Genomic DNA, 20640 nt, shown 5'->3' with positions numbered 1-20640 from the left:
GTTGTCAATCGTCTCGGTTGCGATTGGCTGAAGCGATTGTCAATTATCCCGGTCGCTGGTCGGCGGTTGGCCGCATTGAAAGGAAGCGTCACTTCCTGTTCAGGAAAGGCGTTTAAGATGGCGGCGGGCGGGCGTTTGAGGGAAGTGCGGCTGCTGCAGGTGAGGCGATCCTAGTTACTCGCAGGTTGTTGCTGCTTTTTAAGTATCGTTCCTGAATTTAAAAAAAGCTAATCGCAACTTGAGCACAAGATGATGTGTCCGAAGCGGCTTAATAGCTATTAAAAGCAATTTAAAAACAAACGGTTGGCAACTTTGCAAGCTGGTTGCCATGGCAGCGGCTCGACAGCCTTCAGTGGCTGAGCATTCAAGAGCGTGTTGGAGAAACCTACATCTTACCTTGATTGTGGATCTTGTTTTCTAGTTATGGACGCATTTAATGCAGTTTAATGATTGCAGCAGAGGTGTCAGTCATGAGTTGGGCACAGAAATCTAGGCTGACACTCCAGTGCAGTGCTAAGGGAGTGCCGCACTGTCGGAGGTGCCGTCTTTCGGATGAGATGTTAAACCGAGGCCCCGTCTGCTCTCTCAGGAGGATGTGAAAGATCCCACGGCACTATTTTGAATAAAAGCAGGGGAAGTTATCCCCGGTGTCCTGGGGCCAATATTTATCCCTCAACCAACATAACAAAAAGCAGATTATCTGGTCTTTATCACATTGCCGTTTGTGGGAGCTTGCTGTGCGCAAATTGGCTACCGCGTTTCCTACATTACAACAGTGACGATACTTCAACAAGTACTTCATTGGCTGTAGAAGTGTTTTTGGGATGTCCTGAGGTCGTGAAAGGTACTATATAAATGCAAGTCTTTTTATCTGTTCCTTATTTCCTTCTGGAGCAGTTTGTTTTATTTTGATTTGATAGAATCTGGGTACTGGTTTAAAATGGTTACCAAGCCTCGCATTGAATGGGAGCTGATGTAACGTGTGTACTCTTCTCGGAATGCTCTTGGATTAATAATTGTATACAGTGGAATTTGTTTTAATGGTCACTGTTTATAGTGGTGAGTCAGCTTTTTAATTTGTCTTGCTTTCAAAATCACTTGTAAACCATGAATTCATGTATTGTATTAATTTAGTGCCTTTCATTTTCTGTTGCCCATCCCAAAACACTTTACAGTCTATAAATTTTATACTCGTGCTTATAGGGATCAATGGCGGCTTGGTGTACTCTTTTTCACAGAATCACAGAAACCCCACAGTGCAGATAGAGGCCATTTCGGCCCATCGAGCCTGCACCGACACATATCCCACCCGATCCCTGTAACCCCTGCACCAACACATATCCCACCCTATCCCCGTAACCCCACGTATTTAATCCCCCTAACACTAAGGGTCAATTTATCATAGCCAATCAACCTAACCCGCACATCTTTGGACTGTGGGAGGAAACCGGAGCACCCGGAGGAAACCCACGCAAACACGGGGAGAATGTCTGTGTGGAGTTTGCACAGTCACCCAAGGCCGGATTCGAACCCGGGTCCCTGGTGCTGTGAGACAACAGTGCTAACCACTATGCCACCGTGCTGCCCTCACTTGTGAACTCGCTGGTGTCTCAACAGGGTGGATGACTGAATGAATCCCTTCCCACACTCAAAGCAGGTGGACGGCCTCTCTGTGTGAACACGCTGGTGTATCCGCAGATCTTTTGTGCTTTTAAAGCTCTTCTCACAGTCAGAACATTTAAAAGGTCTTTTATCTGTGTGAACAAGTTGGTGTTCAGTGAGGTGCGATGACCGAGTGAATCCCTTCCCACACACAAAGCAGGTGAACGGTCTCTCCCCAGTGTGAACTCGCTGGTGTGTCAGAACATCGGATGAATTGGTGAATCCCTTCTCACACACGGATTGATGGGTGATTAAAAAAAACTGTAACTAATAAAACTTAGAAATTAAATTAAAATTGTGTTGGCTATGGTGATGATGCACTCCAGTCCCCGCGGCGCACACCGGTCGCGGAAGGCCTCGAGCTTGCCAGCGGACACCGCATGCTCCATCTCCAGGGCCACCCGGGCGCGAACATGGCTGTTTGGGTGTAAGGATGACTTTTGAAGTGATTTCCTTTGATGTTTTGAATTTCATAGCTTGTGAAATGCTTATTAAAGCTAATTGGAACTGGATTGAGCTTGGAATGACCGAGGATTTGCTGAAAACACTTCCCATGCATCTAGTGAATAATATCCCACCGTCCACTTAGCATCAGAGAATGATACGGCACAGGAGGAGGCCATTTGACCCATCGTGCCTCTGCTATCTAATTAGTTCCAGTCCCCTGCTCTTTCCCCAAAGCCCTGTAAATGTTTTCCCTTCAAGTATTTATCCAGTTTTCTTTTGAATGTTACTGTTGAATCTGCTGCCACCACCCTTTCAGGCAGTGCATTGCAGATCACAACAACTCGCTGCGTTTTAAAAAAAAAAGTTTCCTCATGTCACCGCTGGTTCTTTTGTCAATCACCTTAAATCTGTGTCCTCTGGTTCCTGACCCTTCTGCCACTGGAAACAGTTTCTCCTTATTTATTCGATCACAACCATTCATAATTTTTAACGCCTCTATTAAAGTCTCTGCTTGAAGGAGAACAACCCCAGTCTTGCCACATAACTGAAGTCCCTCATCCCGAGTACCAGTCTAGTAAATCTCTTCTGTGTGTTCTCTAAGGCCTTGACATCTTTCTCAAAGTGTGATGCCCATAATTGAATACAATACTCCAGCTGAGGCCTAACCAGTGTTTTAGAAAGGTTGAGCATAGCTTCCTTGCGTTTGTAATCTATGCCTCAATCAATAAAGCCAAGGATCATATGTGCTTTTTAATAGCATTGTCAACCTGTCCTGCCATCTTCAAAGACTTGTGTACATACACCCCCTACGGCACTCTGTTCCTGCACCCCCTTTAACATTGTATCATTTAATTTATATTGCATCTCCTCATTCTTCCTACCAAAATGCATCACTTCACACTTCTGTGTTTGCTGTGTGTCTGCCCGTTTCACCAGTCTGTCCATGTCCTCCTGAAGTCTGTTGCTATCCTCCTGATTGTTTACTACATTTCTGAGTTTCGTGTCATCTGCAAACTTCAGAATTTTGCCCTGTATACCCAAGTCCAGGTCATTAATGTATATCAAAAGGAGCAGTGGTCCTAATACTGACCCCTGGGGAACACCACTGCACACTTCCCTACAGTCTGGAAAACAACTCGGCACCGCTACTCTCTGCTTTCTGTGGCTTAGCCAATTTTGTACCCACACTGCCACTGTCCCTTTAATCCTGTGGGCTTTAATTTTGCTAACAAGTCTATTATGTGGCACTTTGTCCCACACCTCTTCATCTAACCCCATCAACATATCCTTTCTCCCTCATGTGCTTATCCAGCTTCCCCTTAAATACATCTATACTATTCGCCTCAACTGCTCCCTGGGGTAGTGAATTCCACATTCTCACCACTCTCTGGGTAAAGAAGTTTCTCTAATTGCTGGTTAAAGAAGGGATTAACACAATTGTAAGGAAGGATATTCGCTCTGATGATGTGGAATCTGTATGGGTAGAACTGAGAAATACCAAGGGGCAGAAAACGTTAGTGGGAGTGGTATATAGACCTCCAAACAGTAATGCGGAGGTTGGGGATGGCATTAAAAGGGAAATTAGAGAAGCAAAAAGGGCACAGCAGTCATCATGGGTGACTTTAATCTACATATAGATTGGGCTAACCAAATTAGTAACAATACTGTGGAGGAGGAATTCGTGGAGTGTTTACGGGATGGTTTCCTGGACCAATATGTCGAGGAACCAACCAGAGATCAGGCCATCTTAGACTGGGTATTATGTAATGAGAAAGGATTAATTAGCAATCTTCTTGTACGAGGCCCCTTGGGTTGGAGTGATCATAATATGATCGAATTCTTCATTAAGATGGAGAATGAAGTAGTTGACTCAGAGACAAGGGTCCTGAATTTAAATAAAGGAAACTACGATGGTCTGAGGCGCAAGTTGGGTAGGATTGATTGGGGAATGTCACTCAAAGGGTTGACGGTGGATAGGCAATGGCAAACATTCAAAGATCGCATGGATGAACTACAGAATTTGTTCATCCCAGTTTGGCATAAAAATAAATCAAAAAAGGTGACTCAACCGTGGCTAACAAGGAAAATTAGGGATAGCATAAGATCCAAGGAGAGGACATATAAATTGGCCAGAAAAAGCAGTAAACGTGAAGATTGGGAGCAGTTTAGAATTCAACAAAGGAGGACAAAGGGATTAATTAAGAAGGGGAAAATAGAATATGAGAGTAAGCTTGCAGGGAACATAAAAACTGACTGTAAAAGCTTTTATAGATATGTGAAGAGAAAAAGATTGGTGAAGTCAAGCGTAGGTCCCTTGCAGTCAGAATCAGGGGGATTTATAATGGGGAACAAAGAAATGGCAGACCAATTAAATACATATTTTGGTTCTGTCTTCACAAAGGAGGACAAAAATAACCTCCCAGAGATGTCGGGGAACATAGGGTCTGATGAAAGTGAGGAACTGAAAGAAATCAGTATTTGTAGGGAAATGGTGTTTGGGAAATTGACGGGATTGAAGGCTGATAAATCCCCAGGGCCTGATAATCTACATCCTAGGGCACTTAAGGAAGTGGCCCTAGAAATAGTAGATGCATTGCTGATCATCTTCCAACATTCGATGGAATCTGGAACAGTACCCATGGATTGGAGGGTAGCTAATGTTACCCCACTATTCAAAAAAGGTGGTAGAGAGAAAACGGGGAATTACAGACCGGTAAGCCTGACATCGGTAGTGGGGAAAATGCTAGAGTCCATTATAAAAGATGTAATAGCAGAGCACTTGGAAAACAGTGACCGGATCGGACAAAGTCAACATGGATTTACAAAAGGTAAATCGTGCTTGACTAATCTACTGGAATTTTTTGAGGATGTAACTGGTAAAATAGATAAGGGAGAACCAGTGGATGTGGTGTATTTGGACTTTCAGAAGGCTTTTGATAAAGTCCCGCATAAGAGATTAGCGTGTAAAGTTAAGGCACATGGGATTGGGGGCAAGGTATTAACTTGGATAGAGACCTGGTTGGCAGACAGAAAGCAAAGAGTTGGAATAAACGGGTCTTTTTCCGAGTGGCAGGCAGTGACTAGTGGGGTACCGCAGGGATCGGTCCTTGGACCCCAGCTATTCACAATATATATTAATGATCTAGACAAGGGAACGAGATGTAATATCTCCAAGTTTGCAGACGACACAAAGCTGGGTGGGCGTGTGTGCTGTGAGGAGGATGCTGAGAAACTCCAGGATGATTTGGACAGGTTGGGTGATTGGATGCAATATAACGTGGATAAATGTGAGGTTATTGATATACCTATCAATTCATCCAATGAAAAGCGACGAGTTAAGAAAGTAACTATAGGTTTTTATTGGCTAAATAACAGAGCCCACCCTCGTGGGTGATTGGATACAACAAGGAGGAATGCCAGCCAGTCGACTACCTTTATACCTGGGCAGATAGGTGGAGTCATGGGCGGAGTCAGCAGTGGTCAGCCCAGGTATAACAGCGTGACAAGAGGCGACCTCGTATAGTGATAAAACAGTGTGAACAGTGATAACCATAGAGTAACGATATAACAGTGATAACGATAGTGTAACGATAGTGAACGATAAAAGTGGTTTACCACATTCACCCCTTGTTTAGATTTGAGTCCGGCGGGGCCGCCCCCATGACTCACGTGTGGGGATGCTGGCCTCTGTGGCCTTGATGGAAGATGGCCGCCCCCACAGCTCGCATGAGGCACTGCTGGCCTCTGATGATCCACCTCTGCAGGCCTTGGCGAAGTGGCCTTTCTTCATGCAGTTTGAGCAGGTAGAGTTCCTGGCTGGGCAGCGCGCCTTCGGGTGTTTCGCCTGGCCGCAGAAGAAGCAGCCGGCGGCCCGATCGCGGGGGTCAGAGGTCGCAGCCGGTACCGGGGGTGGCGGTCCCGATCGGGTCCGGGACGCCGACGCTGAGGTAGGTCCCGGGGGGGGTGCTGCGGGGGGTATTGGGGTCGGTCCCGAGTCCCAGGGTCGCAGGTTACAGTACCTTGAGTATGCCTCGAGGTCCCGATGGGCCACTTCTAGGGAGCGAGCGAGGGCTGCAGCTTTGTCCAGGTCGAGGTCCTTTGCTTCCAGTAGTCTTTGCCGTGAGTAGTCGGACCGCAGGCCTTTCACGAAGGCATCGCGGACATTGTCTTCAGTATTTTCTGCCGCCGTTACCGCTTTAAAGTTACAGTCTCTGCCGAGTGCTTGCAGCACCTGTAAAAATTCATCCACGGTCTCTCCTGGCTGTTGCGGGCGGGATCTTAGGAGGTGTCTGGCATACATGGAATTTACCGGGCTCAGGTATTGTCTTTTCAGCCGGTTGATGGCGTCCTCGTATGTTTTAAGGTCCCGGATGAGTGCGAATACTTTAGGGCTCAGTTGGGCAGTCAGAACTCTTAGCTTGGATCTCTGAGGCACGCCGGATTCTCCCAGGTAGGACTCGAAACAGCTCAGCCAGTGTTCGAAGTCAAGGGCTGAGTTTGCTGCCTGTGGGTTTAGACCCAGGTACGGTGGTCTGAGGGCTCGCAGCCAAGCTGGCTGCTGTGGCTGTTGTAGCTCGGCGTCTGGCTGGTCGTTTGACTGCTCGCTTTGCTGCTCAGGGAACGACATTTTAAAATTTAGCCAATAAAATTGATATACCTATCAATTCATCCAATGAAAAGCGACGAGTTAAGAAAGTAACTATAGGTTTTTATTGGCTAAATAACAGAGCCCACCCTCATGGTTGATCGGATACAACAAGGAGGAATGCCAGCCAGTCGACTACCTTTATACCTGGGCAGGTAGGTGGAGTCATGGGCGGAGTCAGCAGTGGTCAGCCCAGGTATAACAGCGTGACAAGAGGCGACCTCGTATAGTGATACAACAGTGTGAACAGTGATAACCATAGAGTAACGATATAACAGCGATAACTATAGTGTAACGATAGTGAACGATAAAAGTGGTTTACCACAGTTATCCACTTTGGTGGCAAAAACAGGTAGGCAGATTATTATCTGAATGGCAATAGATTGGGAGAAGGGGAAGTGCAACGAGACCTGGGTGTCCTTATGCACCAGTCGCTGAAGGTAAGCATGCAGGTGCAACAGACGGTTAAGAAGGCAAATGGTATGTTGGCCTTCGTAGCGAGAGGGTTTGAGTACAGGAAAAAGGATGTCTTGCTGCAGTTGTACAGGGCCGTGGTGAGACCACATCTTGAGTATTGTGTGCAGTTTTGGTTCACTTATCTGAGGAAGGATGTTTTTGCCATGGAAGGAGTTCAGCGAAGATTCACCAGACTGATACCTGGGATGGCAGGAATGACGAATGAGGAGAGATTGGGTCGATTGGGCTTATACTCGCTGGAGTTTAGAAGAATGAGAGGGGATCTCATTGAAACTTATAAAATTCTGACAGGACTAGACAGACTAGATGCAGGAAGGATGCTCCCGATGGTCGGGGAGTCCAGAACCAGAGGTCACAGTCTAAGGATAAGGGGTAAGCCATTTAGGACAGAAATGAGGAGGAATTTCTTCACCCAGAGAGTGGTGAACCTGTGGAATTCTCTACCACAGAAGGCAGTAGAGGCCAATTCATTAAATATATTCAAGAAGGAGTTGGATATATTTCTTAAAGGCTAAAGGGATCAAGGGGTATGGGGAGAAAGCAGGGACAGGGTACTGAATTTGGATGATCAGCCATGATCGCATTGAATGGCGGAGCAGGCTCGAGGGGCCGAATGGCCTACTCCTGCTCCTATCTTCGATGTTTCTATGTGTCAAGCCTAGACTTAAGCCCAGCAGTATAGCTTGAACCTACAACCCGCTAGCTTCTGACTGAGGCGAGAGTGCTATATCCCTTAGCCAAGCTGACGCTTGCATACTTATGTCCGACGCTGATTTTGACATTGTTTTTCTGTTAATAAAAACTGAATTGTAAGCGCAGCACCACGGTGCACAGAAACACTACATGTTACTATCGAAAGGAAGAGTGACCGAATCTCTCATTACAACTGAATTCCATCTTATTAACTTTTAGCCCATCTGCATGATTGCACACAGTCCTTCAGTGATTCCTGTCAACAAAAATATTTTAATAGGGACTCTGACAGTGAACCATTTTCTTTTTGAGAGTTGTGTAATAGCTCAGAGGTTACTCGCTTAAAAAAAAAAGTGAAAACAATTGTTTTTTTTTAATAAAGTCAATATTTATTGAATTACTGTCAAATTTCTGTTAATCACATCTCTTGGATGATGTGGCATGAAACATTAGTTAGCAAAGGTGAGTGTTATTTTAAATGTAACAAACAATGGTAGTCTTGCAGTCTGCTTTGATCAGCACTGCATTGAATTGGTGTTGGTGAATGGTAGCTAATGCCCACTGTATGGGTGTCCAGTTTTGTACACATTCTATGCAGATATAGTGGCTGGGAGTTTTGTTTATTTAGGCAATACTGCTTTGTGTGTAATCGTCTCTGCTACATACATTTATTTTTTAAACCATTTCTCTCCCCCCCCCCCCCCCCCCCCCCCCACCTCTTTGTAGGCTTGCGTTAGAGGTTATTTGGTGAGAAAAAAGTTCCAAAGTTTGCGTCAAGACTATGAAAGTATTGTAAAAGAAATCGAGGGAGGCACAAACTTGTTGGAATGGGATGGCAAGGAGATACCTCGGCCCAAATTTCGGAACCAGGTATGTTTCACTGGACAGCAGTGTGTTTATTTCTGTATATATGACCTTATGGAACACATACACAATCAAAGTATTGATCAGAACAATGGGTTACAGCATTCTGCTCATTTTTGGCATACCTAAAATAGCTGCCTGTCACACTGTCTATTGTAAATTTTAAGAAACAAAAGCAATCATTTGCAATGTACAGGAAAAACTCTCCAGGAATGCAAAATACTGGAGCCACAGCCTTTCCACAAACTGATCCTGATCCCTAATTTGAATAGCAATTAACCTTTGAATGAAGTCACTCAGTGTTTACTTAACATCAAATAGTTCTTGTAGCATTAAATGGGCTCCAGTTTAACGGCAAAATAATGCCTACATCGAACTTATCATACGTCTATACCCCAGCGCCTACATGGAAACGATGTAAAACAGAAACTTAACAGCACCTACGTCTTTGGGGAGATCGCTTACAAATTCTATTTTCCTCTTCCGCCCCTGCCCCACCACTGTAATATTGCAGCTCAAGAACACCCTCCCAGTATCGCTAAACCTCATGATCCTTCCCTTTCCTATGCTACTAAATGCTCGGTAAGTACCTTCTGCATAGCACATGTTGCTTTGCCATTTTTAAAAATAAAAATAAAAATTGAGTACATAAGTAAAGGAACATGTAATAAAGCCATTGATTTACACTTTTTTTTGGCTGTAAATGGACCAAATTGGGGAATCTGTTTTTCCTCCCCAACCCAAAAACATGCCTCAAAATTCTAGACTACCGTGTGAAATACACAATTTGACTTATTCAGTAAATATAAATCGGTGCTGTTGATGCATTGTGTTACATGGAATAACGTCTCTGCCTTAAAAATCGCAGCCTCGGTGCACTGCAAGCAGTGTCCTGGGAAATCCTATTAATAGTGCTATTCCCTGCCTGCCATGCTACACGTCGAGTGTCACATTTCTTCATTAGCTTGCCTTGCATTTTCCAAAAAGAGCAGCACAGAGTTCTGACTTGCCATGAAGCTTGAAGAAAATGTGCCAGTTTAAAGCACAGTTGCTTCTCCTCCTCCTGCCCCAACTCTCCTGGACCAGCAGGGACAGACCAGGGCTTGCGGCTGACTAGCCACCTGGTGGTGAGGTTTGAACACGAGAAGTGAATAGAGAGAGTGGTGGAAAGAAAGAACTTGCATAGCACCTTTCATATCCTTGAGATGTTTCAAATCCTAGCCAATTAATTATTTTTGAAGTATAGTCAATTATGTAGGCATAAATACACAGCAAAAGCCCATGAGATAAATGACCGTGCGTGTGTGCGTGCGCGTGTACAAGAGCAAGCGATTTCTCCCAGTATCCTGGCCAACATTTATTCCTGAACCAACATCACTCTCTCTCCGGTTATTTATCTCATTGCTGTTTGTCAGACTTGCTGTGCACAAATTGTCTGTTGCCTTCCTTCCTACCCGCCACCATCACTGCACAACCCCAGCCCAGCATGAGGTTGAAAAGGCCATCCGACAACTGAAGAACAATAAGGCCTCGGGAGCAGATGGAATCCTCGCCGAGGCACTAAAGCATAGCGGAGAAGCACTACTGGTGCGAATTCATTAACTAATTTCTCTTATCTGGAAGGAGGAGAGCATGCCAGGGGATCTCGGACGCCGTAATTGTGACCATCTTCAAGAAAGGTAATTAGTCCGATTGCAGTAATTACAGAGGAGTTTCCCTGCTGTCTGCCACAGGGAAAGTCATCGCAAGAATCCTCCTCAATCGCCTTCTCCCAGTGGCCGAAGAGCTCCTCCCAGAGTCGCAATGCGGATTCCGCCCACTAAGGGGCACAATGGACATGATCTTCACCGCACGTCAATTACAAGAGAAATGCAGGGAACAGCACCAACCGCTGTACATGGCCTTCTTTGATCTCACAAAGGCCTTCGACATTGTCAACCGTGAGGGATTATGGAGTGTCCTCCTCAAATTCGGCTGCCCTCAAAAGTTTGTCACCATCCTCCGCCTGCTTCACGATGACATGCAAGCCGTGATCCTGACCAACGGTTCCACCACAGACCCAATTCACGTACAAACCGGGGTCAAGCAAGACTCTTCTCGTTCTTCCTTGCTGCAATGCTCCATCTCACCCTCAGTAAGCTCCCCGCTGGAGTGGAGCTAATTTACAGAACAAACAGGAAACTGCTCAACCTCCGTCGCCTCCAGTCCAGATCCAAGGTCGTCCCATCTTCTGTCGTCAAATTACAGTATGCAGACGACGATTGCGTCTGCGCTCACTCGGCGGTCGATCTCTAAACCATCATCAACACCTTCACCGAAGCGTACGAGAGCATGGGCCTTACACTAAACATCCATAAGACAAAGGTCCTCTACCAGTCTGCCCCCGCCACACAGTACTGCCCCCCGATTATCAAAATCCACAACAAGGCCTTGGACAACGTGGATCACTTTCCATACCTCGGAAGCCTACTGTCAACAAGGGCAGACATCGATGACGAAGTCCAACACCGCCTTCAGTGTGCCAGTGCAGCCTTCAGTCGCCTGAGGAAGAGAGTGTTTGAAGACCAGGACCTCAAACCCGGCACTAAGCTCATGGTCTACAGAGCAGCAGTGATACCCGCCCTCCTGTATGTCTCAGAGACATGGACCATGTACAGCAGGCACCTCAAAGCACTGGAGAGGTACCACCAACACTGCCTCCGCAAGATCCTGCAAATTAATTGGCAGGATAGGCGCACCAACGGCCGTGTTCTCGCTCAGGCCAACATCCTCAGCATCGAAGCTTTGACCATGCTCGATCAGCTCCGATGGACGGGTCACAGCGTCCGCATGCCCGATACGAGACTCTCAAAACAAGCACTCTGAGCTCTGGCACGGCAAGAGAGCCTCGGGTGGGCAGAGGAAACGCTTCAAGGACACCCTCAAAGCCTCCTTGGAAAAAGTGCAACATCCCCACTGACACCTGGGAATCCCTGGCCCAAGACCGCACAAAGTGGAGAAGAAGCATCCGGGAAGGCGCCGAACACCTCGAGTCTCTTCGCCGGGAGCAAGCGGAAGCCAAGCGCAAGGAGCGCACGTCAACCCAAGCACCCCGCCCACCCGCCCCTTCAACCACCATTTGCCCCACCTGTGACAGAGACTGTAGGTCCCGCATTGGACTCATCAGTCACCTGAGAACTCATTTTTAATGTGGAAGCAAGTCATCCTCGGTTCCGAGCGACTGCCTGAGAGAGAGGGAGAGATTACAACAATAGCTACACTTAAAGTAGTTCATTGGCTGTGATGTGCTTTGGGACATCTTGAGGTTGTGAAGGTGCTGTATTAATGCATGTTTTCTTTCCTCCTTTTTTCTTAATGACTTTCCGACCCCTAACCTATCTAGAAAAGATCTTGCGAATGCTACCACAGCTATCCACAACAGTCTTCTCCAGTGAAATAACAACAGAAAATGCTGGAAATACTCAGCAGGCCAGGCAGCATCCGTGGAGAGAGAAACAGAGTTAACGTTTCAGGTCTGGGACCCTTCATCAGAACTGGAAAAAGCTGGAGATGTAACAGATATTAAGCAGGTGCAGAGACGGGGGGGGGGGGGGGGAGGTGGTTAGGAGGGGAGGAAGAAATAGAACATCCTGTACTTTTGTAAGAGGCAGGAAAGATAAAATTTTGCAAATGGGAATGGCAAAAATCATACTGCATGAAAAATGGGGGCAGGGATAATTATCTGAAATTGTTGAACTCAATGTTGAGTCCGGCAGGCTGCAAAGTGCCCAATCGAAAGATGAGGTGCTGTTCCTCGAGCTTACGTTGAGCTTCATTGGAACAATGCAATAGGCCGAGGACAGAGATCAGAGTGGGAGTGAAGCGGTGAATTAAAGTGACAGGCGACCGGAAGCTCAGGGTCACCCTTACGGACTGAACGGAGGTGTTCCGCAAAGCGGTCGCCCAATCTGCGTTTGGTCTCCCCAATGTAGAGGTGACCGCATCGTGAGCAGCGAATACAGTATATTAAATTGCAAGAAGTACAAGTAAATCGCTGTTTCACCTGGAAGGGGTGTTTGGGGCCCTGGACAGTGGGAAGGGAGGAGGTAAAAGGGCATGTGTTGCATCTCCTGCGCTTGCACGGGAAGGTGCCAGGTGAAGGAGCAGGGCTGTTGGGGGTGATTGAGGAGTGGACCAGGGTGTCACGGAGGGAGCGGTCCCTTCGGAATGCTAAAAGGGGAGGTGAGGGGAAGATGTGTTTGGTGGTGGGATCACGTTGGAGGTGGTGGAAATGGCGGGTTGTTTCAACTCTAAGGACACGAATGGCTTATTTTAGGATTATTTTAAAGGTATTCCAGTTTTCATTTGTAGGAGTGCCTAGTCGACCTCATTCAAATCATCTTTGCTAAGCGAGCCGTCTTGAAATCTGTTCCCTACAGTGAACTCTACCTGCTGATTACACATTGAGATCCCCTTCTACCGTCATGATGCTGTTTCTGTTGAAAACGACTGTTCCCTTTCCTATTTTCCCTATCCTCTTTAAACATCTTAACCTATTATATTTAGCTCATAAACTTAACTGGATTACAAGCCTCCGTAATTGCTAGCACATCATAGCCTTGTAGCTAGATTCGTGCTTCTAGTTCTCCGTCTTACTTGTAATATTCCAACCATTGGGATTTAATCTTATTTGGTTGACTGCTTCCTCCTTAGATTTCCCACCTGTTGGTTCTCTTGCCTCTGCTAATCTACTATTTTTGCTTCACCTGCTATAGGATGTCCCAACTCCACTAACAACAGCAACTTGTATTTATATAGCGCCTTTAACAAAGTAAAACGTCTCAAGGCGCTTCACGGGAGCGTTATAAAACAAAATTAAATTTTGCCCAAGAAAAGTAGTGTTTTTGATTAGTTCTCGAAAATTGTTGTTTACTTTAGACAGTGGACTTAAATGAAGATCCCACAGCTGCATAAATTAGGAATAATCATGGTTGTCAAATTCTGTATAAAGAAAGACTTGGATTTATACCGCGCCTTTCATGACCACTGGACATCCCAAAGCGCTTTACAGCCAATGAAGTGATTTTTGAAGTGCAGTCACTGTTGTAATGTAGGAAATGTGGCAGCCAATTTGCGCACAGCAAGCTCCCACAAACAGCAATGTGATAATGACCAGATAATCTGTTTTTAGTGATGTTGATTTGAGGGATAAATATTGGCCCCAGGACACCGGGGATAACTCCCCTGCTCTTCTTCAAAATAGTGCCACGGGATCTTATACAGCCATTTGAGAGAGAAAGACGGGTGCAACTGTTTGTTTGGGAGAAACTGATGCTGGATCCAGAACCTAGAGAATGTAGAGTTGGTTGAACAGCAGAGCAGTCTTATTGAGTGTTTGCAATATTGATACTCCATGTGCAATTGCAGTTACTTCTATACAAGTAATGAGTTTGGTGCCTTCAGCATATATCAGATTTGCTGACTAAACTAGATCGACTGATCATTACTTTGAAGTAGTGACTTCCAAGCTTCTTTTTCTACAGACTTTCATCCGACTGGATTTGTTTTCTTCTTTGACAGAATGCAAAGATAAAAGGTGTGAACAGCGTAACTGAAAGGCAAACGTCTGAAACACTTTGTCCTGAAGGTGAAACAAATGAAATGTGTCCAGTGTTTGAGGATGACGAGCCAGAAAAAGATTATTGTGCAAGTAGGACACACTCCACGACAAAAAGTATTCCTGCACTGTCTGAGCAGCAGGACGTTCCTGGCACTCTGCATGTGGTTCCCGGTTCACATGATCAGGCACCCGATGAGATTGAAGGTGTGGTTCAACTGTTGGAAATGGATAAAGCATCCTCTACGAGTGGTGATGAGAGGAAGGACTCTGATAACACAATGAACTTTACTGATGTAACATCAGTGTGGAACAGTACAATACTGGAGGTTGCATCTAATGTCATCAGTGCAGGTAAAATGCAAGATACAGTGAGTAGCATGTTAAAGGGGAAACTAAACTTGAATGACATTGTGTTTTTTTTTATAATGCACTAATGGTCATAAGTTTTTGCACCAATGTTGCAGATACCTGGGAATAGACTTTTGGGTTTGGTAATGTAGGTTTAAAAACTCTGGAATCATTCATAGATGGTGTAGTGGGGGACAATGGGTTTCTTTTCGAAAGATGGATAGAATGTTTCCTCTCTCTCCCACCCTCACTTATTTTTGAGTGTGTTCCTATTTTGGTCTGATTAATTGCTGCTGGGATGTGCTTTACTAGAAAACAGTTTTGACCCATGTGTCATATCACAGATCCAGCTGTATTTGTCTTGGCTTTTTTAAAAAAAAAAAAGTTTTTAAAAATGAGTACATATTTTTTCTTAAAATGGGGGAATACTTTGAACAAAATTGCTCCTCCCTAACTTGCTTTCCTTTTTAACACGCATTAAAAATTGTTCATTTGGGAATTGCAATGAAATACTATAAGAACTTGCCAGTGAAAAGCTGCGTGCTCAGGAATGTTGATTTTTTTGAATTTGCAGAACCTTTGTGTGAATTACAAAAGAAAGAGATGCCAGCAACTCGCGAAGGGCTACAGAAGTACAGGAGCAGCCTTGCTATGGAACTCTTGTGGTTGCAGCAAGCCATTGCTAGTCGCAAAAATGTAAGTAACAAATTGCTGTGCATCTAATTAATAAGCTGGGTGTCTGAAATAGCCTGTCCTCATTCCTACAATCTTATAAACAATGAAATTGCGTGTGTAATTTTACTCACTGTATTGGTCTTATTTTACTTTAACAGTATTTGATACTGAAGCAACGATTGGGAACTCCAAAACGATGATGTGGTTTCTGAATTGGCAGCACTGTGCACCATAAGAAGCAGATCTGAACAAGCCATGTAAAAACTCTTCTTGGTGTTATTTGGCAATGAACTGGATGCAACGGTAGTGATATTACAGATCAAATCTATATGAATCATAGTAACATAGAACGGTTACAGCACAGAAGGAGGCCATTCGGCCCGTCGAGCCCGTGCCGGCTCTCTGCAAGAGCACTTCAGCCAGTCCCACCCCCCCCGCCCTTTCCCCGTAGCCCTGCAAATTGTTTTCCTTCAGGCACTTATCCAATTCCCTTTTGAAAGCCACGATTGAATCTGCCTCCACCATCCTTTTCAGGCAGTGCATTCCAGATCCTAACCACTCGCTGCGTAAAAAAGTTTTTCCTTCCATCACCTTTTTGTTCGTCTGCCAATCACCTTAAATCTGTGTCCTCTGGTTCTTGACCCTTCCGCCAATGGGAACAGTTTCTCTCTTACTCTGTCCAGACTCCTCATGATTTAGAACACCTCTGTCAGAGCTCCTCTCAACCTTCTCTGCTCTAAGGAGAACAACCCCAGCTTCTCCAGTCTATCCATGTAACTGAAGTCCCTCATCCCTGGAATCATTCTCGTAAATCTTTTCTGCACCCTCTCTAAGGCCTTCACATCCTTCCTAAAGTGCTGTTACCAGAATTGGACACAATACTCCCGTTGAGGCTGAACCAGTGTTTCCACACTTTTGTACTCTATCTCTATTTATGAAGCCCAGGATCCTGTAAGCTTTTTTAACTGCTTTCTCAACCTGCCCTGCCACCTTCAACAATTTGTGCACATATACCCCTAGTGGTCCTAGAACCGACCCTGGGGGAACACCACTGTATACCTTCCTCCAGTCCGAAAAACAACCATTCACCACTACTCTGTTTCCTGTCACTTAGCCAAATTCGTATCCACTGTCCCTATGGAGTGATTGCAATGGAGCAGAACTTGCTGGAAACCTTTCCTAGAAAACATGAGGTTAAAAGATTGTTAATGGAATTAACTTAATGCATTCCTTGAAGCAATACTCCAGTTTGTATGTCCCAGGGTCCCAGGGTAAGGCGCTCTAATGGTCCTGTTAGACTCCTAGCCCTACTTCAAAAAATAATAATCTTTTCAAATTAAATATGCCAGCTTATTTACTTGTGGCTGGTTTCCTGGTCAGTGGCCGAGAGCACCTTTCACTGATCTTGGCATTCAGCCAAGATGCTCTTAACCAGCCCCATCACTCATCAATTTGTCTGGATGTGCCTTCGCTACCACGGCCTACTGTAGAGAGGAAATAACCTGCTGCTCGATTTGAGTTATTTCCTCTGTTATCCCAGGAGCTTTATCTTGGTCAAACAAGATGTGGTGCTTCAGAGATAATGTTACAAAAGAAACTAATTTGGGGGGGTGAATTTTAAGGGTGATTATACTATAGAAGACAAACTAATTTGTGCCCACGATTCCTCTTGCAAGTTCCTGATTGCTCTCTGATAGGGAAGTACCTGGCTTCTGTTCGGTGCACTTCTTTAAGGGAATAACAAAATTAAACACTCATTTGTGCTTTAGTCTCTACATTTTAAAGAAGAAAAGTGAGCATGAGCCTTTTCTTGACCATTCCTTAAACAATGACCATGAATTAAAATATACACTTTTGGTGACATAATGTATTTAGTTTTTTAGAATATTGTCGAATGGTTTCTGATGTTGCTGTTGTGAGCAATGTTCCCTTTAAGCTATGCAGCCGCACCGCACTCTGCAGCTCCCGTGCAGCCGGCTCACCGGCTTTTAAATAGAAAAAACTCCGCACGCGCAGTATTTTGAATGGGCCGCGCACCCAAAAAAAAATTAAAGGGAACATTGGTTGTGAGATGTTGAAAATCTGCTGTAAATCTGTAACATCGCAGAAGTATTTTTTTCCTATGTGTTGTGCACTTACCCATTAGGAAAATTCATAAAATAAGTACATATTTGCACTAAATTTAAAGTGATTCTTCTCTTCACACCGTCACCTGGGCTCTTTGTAAAGTATATACCAATAACTTCCTTCTTCAGACCTCTTTTTTTTAATGAAGTATAATCCTGGATAACAGCATTTTGTCAGATTTTAGGTATAGAATCGAACTCACGGTCCTCAAACTTTGGTTGTTGTTGGTAATCGAGTTGATCAGCCATGTTCGATTGAAACTTTAGTTTGAATTCCAGTAGCTCCATCACAATATTTAGCCTCCTACCATTGCATCAGTGCCAGTGTTCTTGCTGAGCTTGTTCATACAGCCCACACAAATATTACAGAAGCGCTTGTGGAGAATAAATGCAGATGGGTGCAAGATGCATTTGTGCATCTCAATTTTTCAACCAATCAAATGACCCAGCCCACAACGTCTCTGGATAAGACCACACAGGAACAAGTCTCGTCGGACCTTATTCCCTATTATTTATTTATATTGATCATCTGTGTTCTTTTTAACGTTGGCTAATAGAACAGGAGAAGGCAGAAATCTGTCCCAAATTACTTCTCTGAAATTAGTTTATCCAGCACATCAGTAACTAGTATCCCAGAACAAATTTTTAAAATTTGTTCCTGGGATTTGGGCGTCCCTGGCAAGGCCAGCATTTATTGCCCATCCCTAATTGCCCTTGAGAAAACGGTGGTGAGCCGCCTTCTTGAACCGTTGCAGTCCGTGTGGTGATGGTACTCCCACAGCGCTGTTAGGGAGGGAGTTCCAGGATTTTGACCCAACGACGATGAAGGATCGGTGATACATTTCCAAGTCAGGATGGTGTGTGACTTGGCGGGGAACTTAGAGGTGATGGTGTTCCCATGCGCCTGCTGCCCTTGTCCTTCTAGGTGGAAGAGGTCGCGGGTTTGGGAGGTGCTGTCGAAGAAGCTTTGGAGAGTTGCTGCAATGCATCTTGTAGATGGTACACACTGCAGCCACGGTGCGCCGGTGGTGAAGGGAGTGAATGTTTAAGGTATTGTGATTTATTTATATCTGGATTGGGGTTGTGAACTCATCTTTAGGATCACAATGCTGCATTTTGAATTCATCTTTGTTTTGCTTCAGATTGTGATAAGATGGCTGCAATTTTTTTAATGTTATGATCACATATAAATAATTCCTTTTACTGTTTAAAATTGTTGGCGTTAGGTGTGGTAAACCAACCCCTTGCTTCAGTGGATAAATGCATCATATGATGGAATACTTAGCCATATAGGCAGGGAAGGCCCAGCTTCACTCCCTCCTCTGTGAAGTTGGCACATCCCAACTAGGTGGCAATTGGGGTGCTACAGTTAATTTAGCATCCCTGTGCTTGGAGATTTGGTGCAGTGGGATGGGGGAGATTAGGGTTAAAGCTGCTGGACAAATGGCCAGGGTTGGCATTCCTGATCGCTGCCCAGTGGACATTGGGTGAGGACTGGTGGCTCTTGCTATCCATGAAAAATAATAATTTGGCGTAGGGTTAGAAGACTGCATGAGCCAGGGGTTAAACATTTGGGTGAATTTTAGTCTTGGCAAGGTGGAGGATGTCTATTCTGGAGAGAGGAACACTTTTTCCACTCTTGTCACCCAGTTGAATTGAATATTCCCAGGTCAGGTATAGCATAACCAGTTAATGTTCTGCTCTTACCCCTATGCTCACTGTCTCCATGAGAAGTCCTTAAGGTGTCTGAGTGGTAAGGAAGTTAACCACCAGAGGGCAGTAAAACTACCTTGTTTAGGTTTGTCAGCATCAACTATGTTCTGATTATTTCCAATAAATGAACTGTTATTATATAAATACAAATTCTTAACCGCCATTTATTTGTTAAAATTCAACCAAACAATTTTTTTTAAAAACCTTACAGGTGGAGGAGGGAATTTTAAAATGTTATGTTGGGGTCCAATGACTATCACTGGACGTTTCCTTGGGCATTTTCCCGATGGCCTGCCACAACTTTGGTAAAACTCTTTTTACATGTCTATCCGAGGTGTCCGCCGATGTTGAAGCCGTCAATCAGGAGAACCCTGAAGAAATTCCTGACGTATGTTGCGGCTAGGATTTACAAAATGCTGCTCCTTGGCCTTTGATCCCACTACCCCCTGCTGCTCCGAGCTTTTATTGGAGCAACGGAGGACATTATGATCAGAAGCTCTTTCTACAGCTAGTCTTGATCGTGGAGAAGCTGACTTCCATTGGGACACAAGTCACCATATGGAATCATACAAGAGGGGGAAGGGGATGTGAAGGTGTTCTCAACTTCATCCATTTAGGACTTTGGCCTTCTATTTGCCATGATACTTCTCCATCCTCTGTCCCCAAGCTAAACCCTTGCTCGCTCCCGGTTATCCCCCTGGTGTGGTCCCCATCTTCGCTTCCCCAAGTCCAAGTCGTACAGACTTGAGCCCTTCTGGAGTATAACTGGTTTAGCCATCAGATGATCTGACTGGACCACAAATAGCGTTATAGTTCCTCGCTCTGCTCCACCAGAACCGTCCAATCATTCATGATCATCCTGGTGGGAAAACGCCACCTTGTCAGACCATAATGTTGATGCTCAAAGTGATAGTTTAATTTTTTTTTTACAAGAATTATAATTGCTAAAAAGCAAAAGCATGCAGCAAACAATCAGCTATGCCACGTTCAGCTTGCAGTGTTTAAAATTGTCCTGGAAATATGTCTTTAAAATTGTCCTGGAAATAAGTCCAACACCTTGGTGTCCGTTTCTGAATCTTTTAACTGAGTCTTTGATGAATATAATACAGGCAGTTTAACTCATGGTGCCTCTACCACAGCTGCAAAGAACAAACTGGTAGGAGAACAAGGGACTGAAGATGCAGGGAAACCAGAAACACTTAAGCCATTCCAAAGATAGGATTCAACCTCCTAGATAAAAGCAGTTCCTTTTCAGCAGGCATACAATAATCAATGTTGCCTTTCAGATAGATGGAATGTGAACAGCATGCTTCCGGCCTTTCTTTGAAGTGGAGGCAGGTGTCTTTAAAGAGTCACCAGATTATTTCTCATCAGACTGTTAATTATTTATG

General features: G+C 44.8%; 1 protein-coding gene across 3 annotated transcripts in view; it reads left to right on the top strand.

Annotated features, from left to right (window-relative positions):
- The first annotated feature begins 68 nt into the window (after window positions 1-68).
- The window catches only part of iqcc (IQ motif containing C), a 45887-nt gene continuing 25315 nt past the window's right edge, over window positions 69-20640 (top strand). Inside the window, exons 1-6 of one of the 3 annotated variants that reach the window (XR_015072952.1) lie at window positions 99-159; window positions 5745-5912; window positions 8651-8794; window positions 14348-14738; window positions 15310-15431; window positions 15569-15713. Coding sequence is in view for 2 of the 3 variants with exons in the window: in XM_085962963.1 (XP_085819089.1) it covers window positions 5787-5912; window positions 8651-8794; window positions 14348-14738; window positions 15310-15431; window positions 15569-15610 (825 nt within the window). In the remaining variant the exon portion in view is untranslated. Of the gene's footprint in view, window positions 160-5744; window positions 5913-8650; window positions 8795-14347; window positions 14739-15309; window positions 15432-15568; window positions 17592-20640 lie in introns of those variants that run through there. The other 2 variants (XM_085962963.1, XM_085962964.1) reach the window with 2 other exon arrangements.

Source organism: Somniosus microcephalus, chromosome 20 (assembly GCF_052327205.1).
Source record: "Somniosus microcephalus isolate GS21.2 chromosome 20, FLI_Smic_1.0, whole genome shotgun sequence".
In the NCBI taxonomy this organism is placed as follows: domain Eukaryota; kingdom Metazoa; phylum Chordata; class Chondrichthyes; order Squaliformes; family Somniosidae; genus Somniosus; species Somniosus microcephalus.
This window is presented reverse-complemented; position numbering and strand designations above follow the sequence as displayed.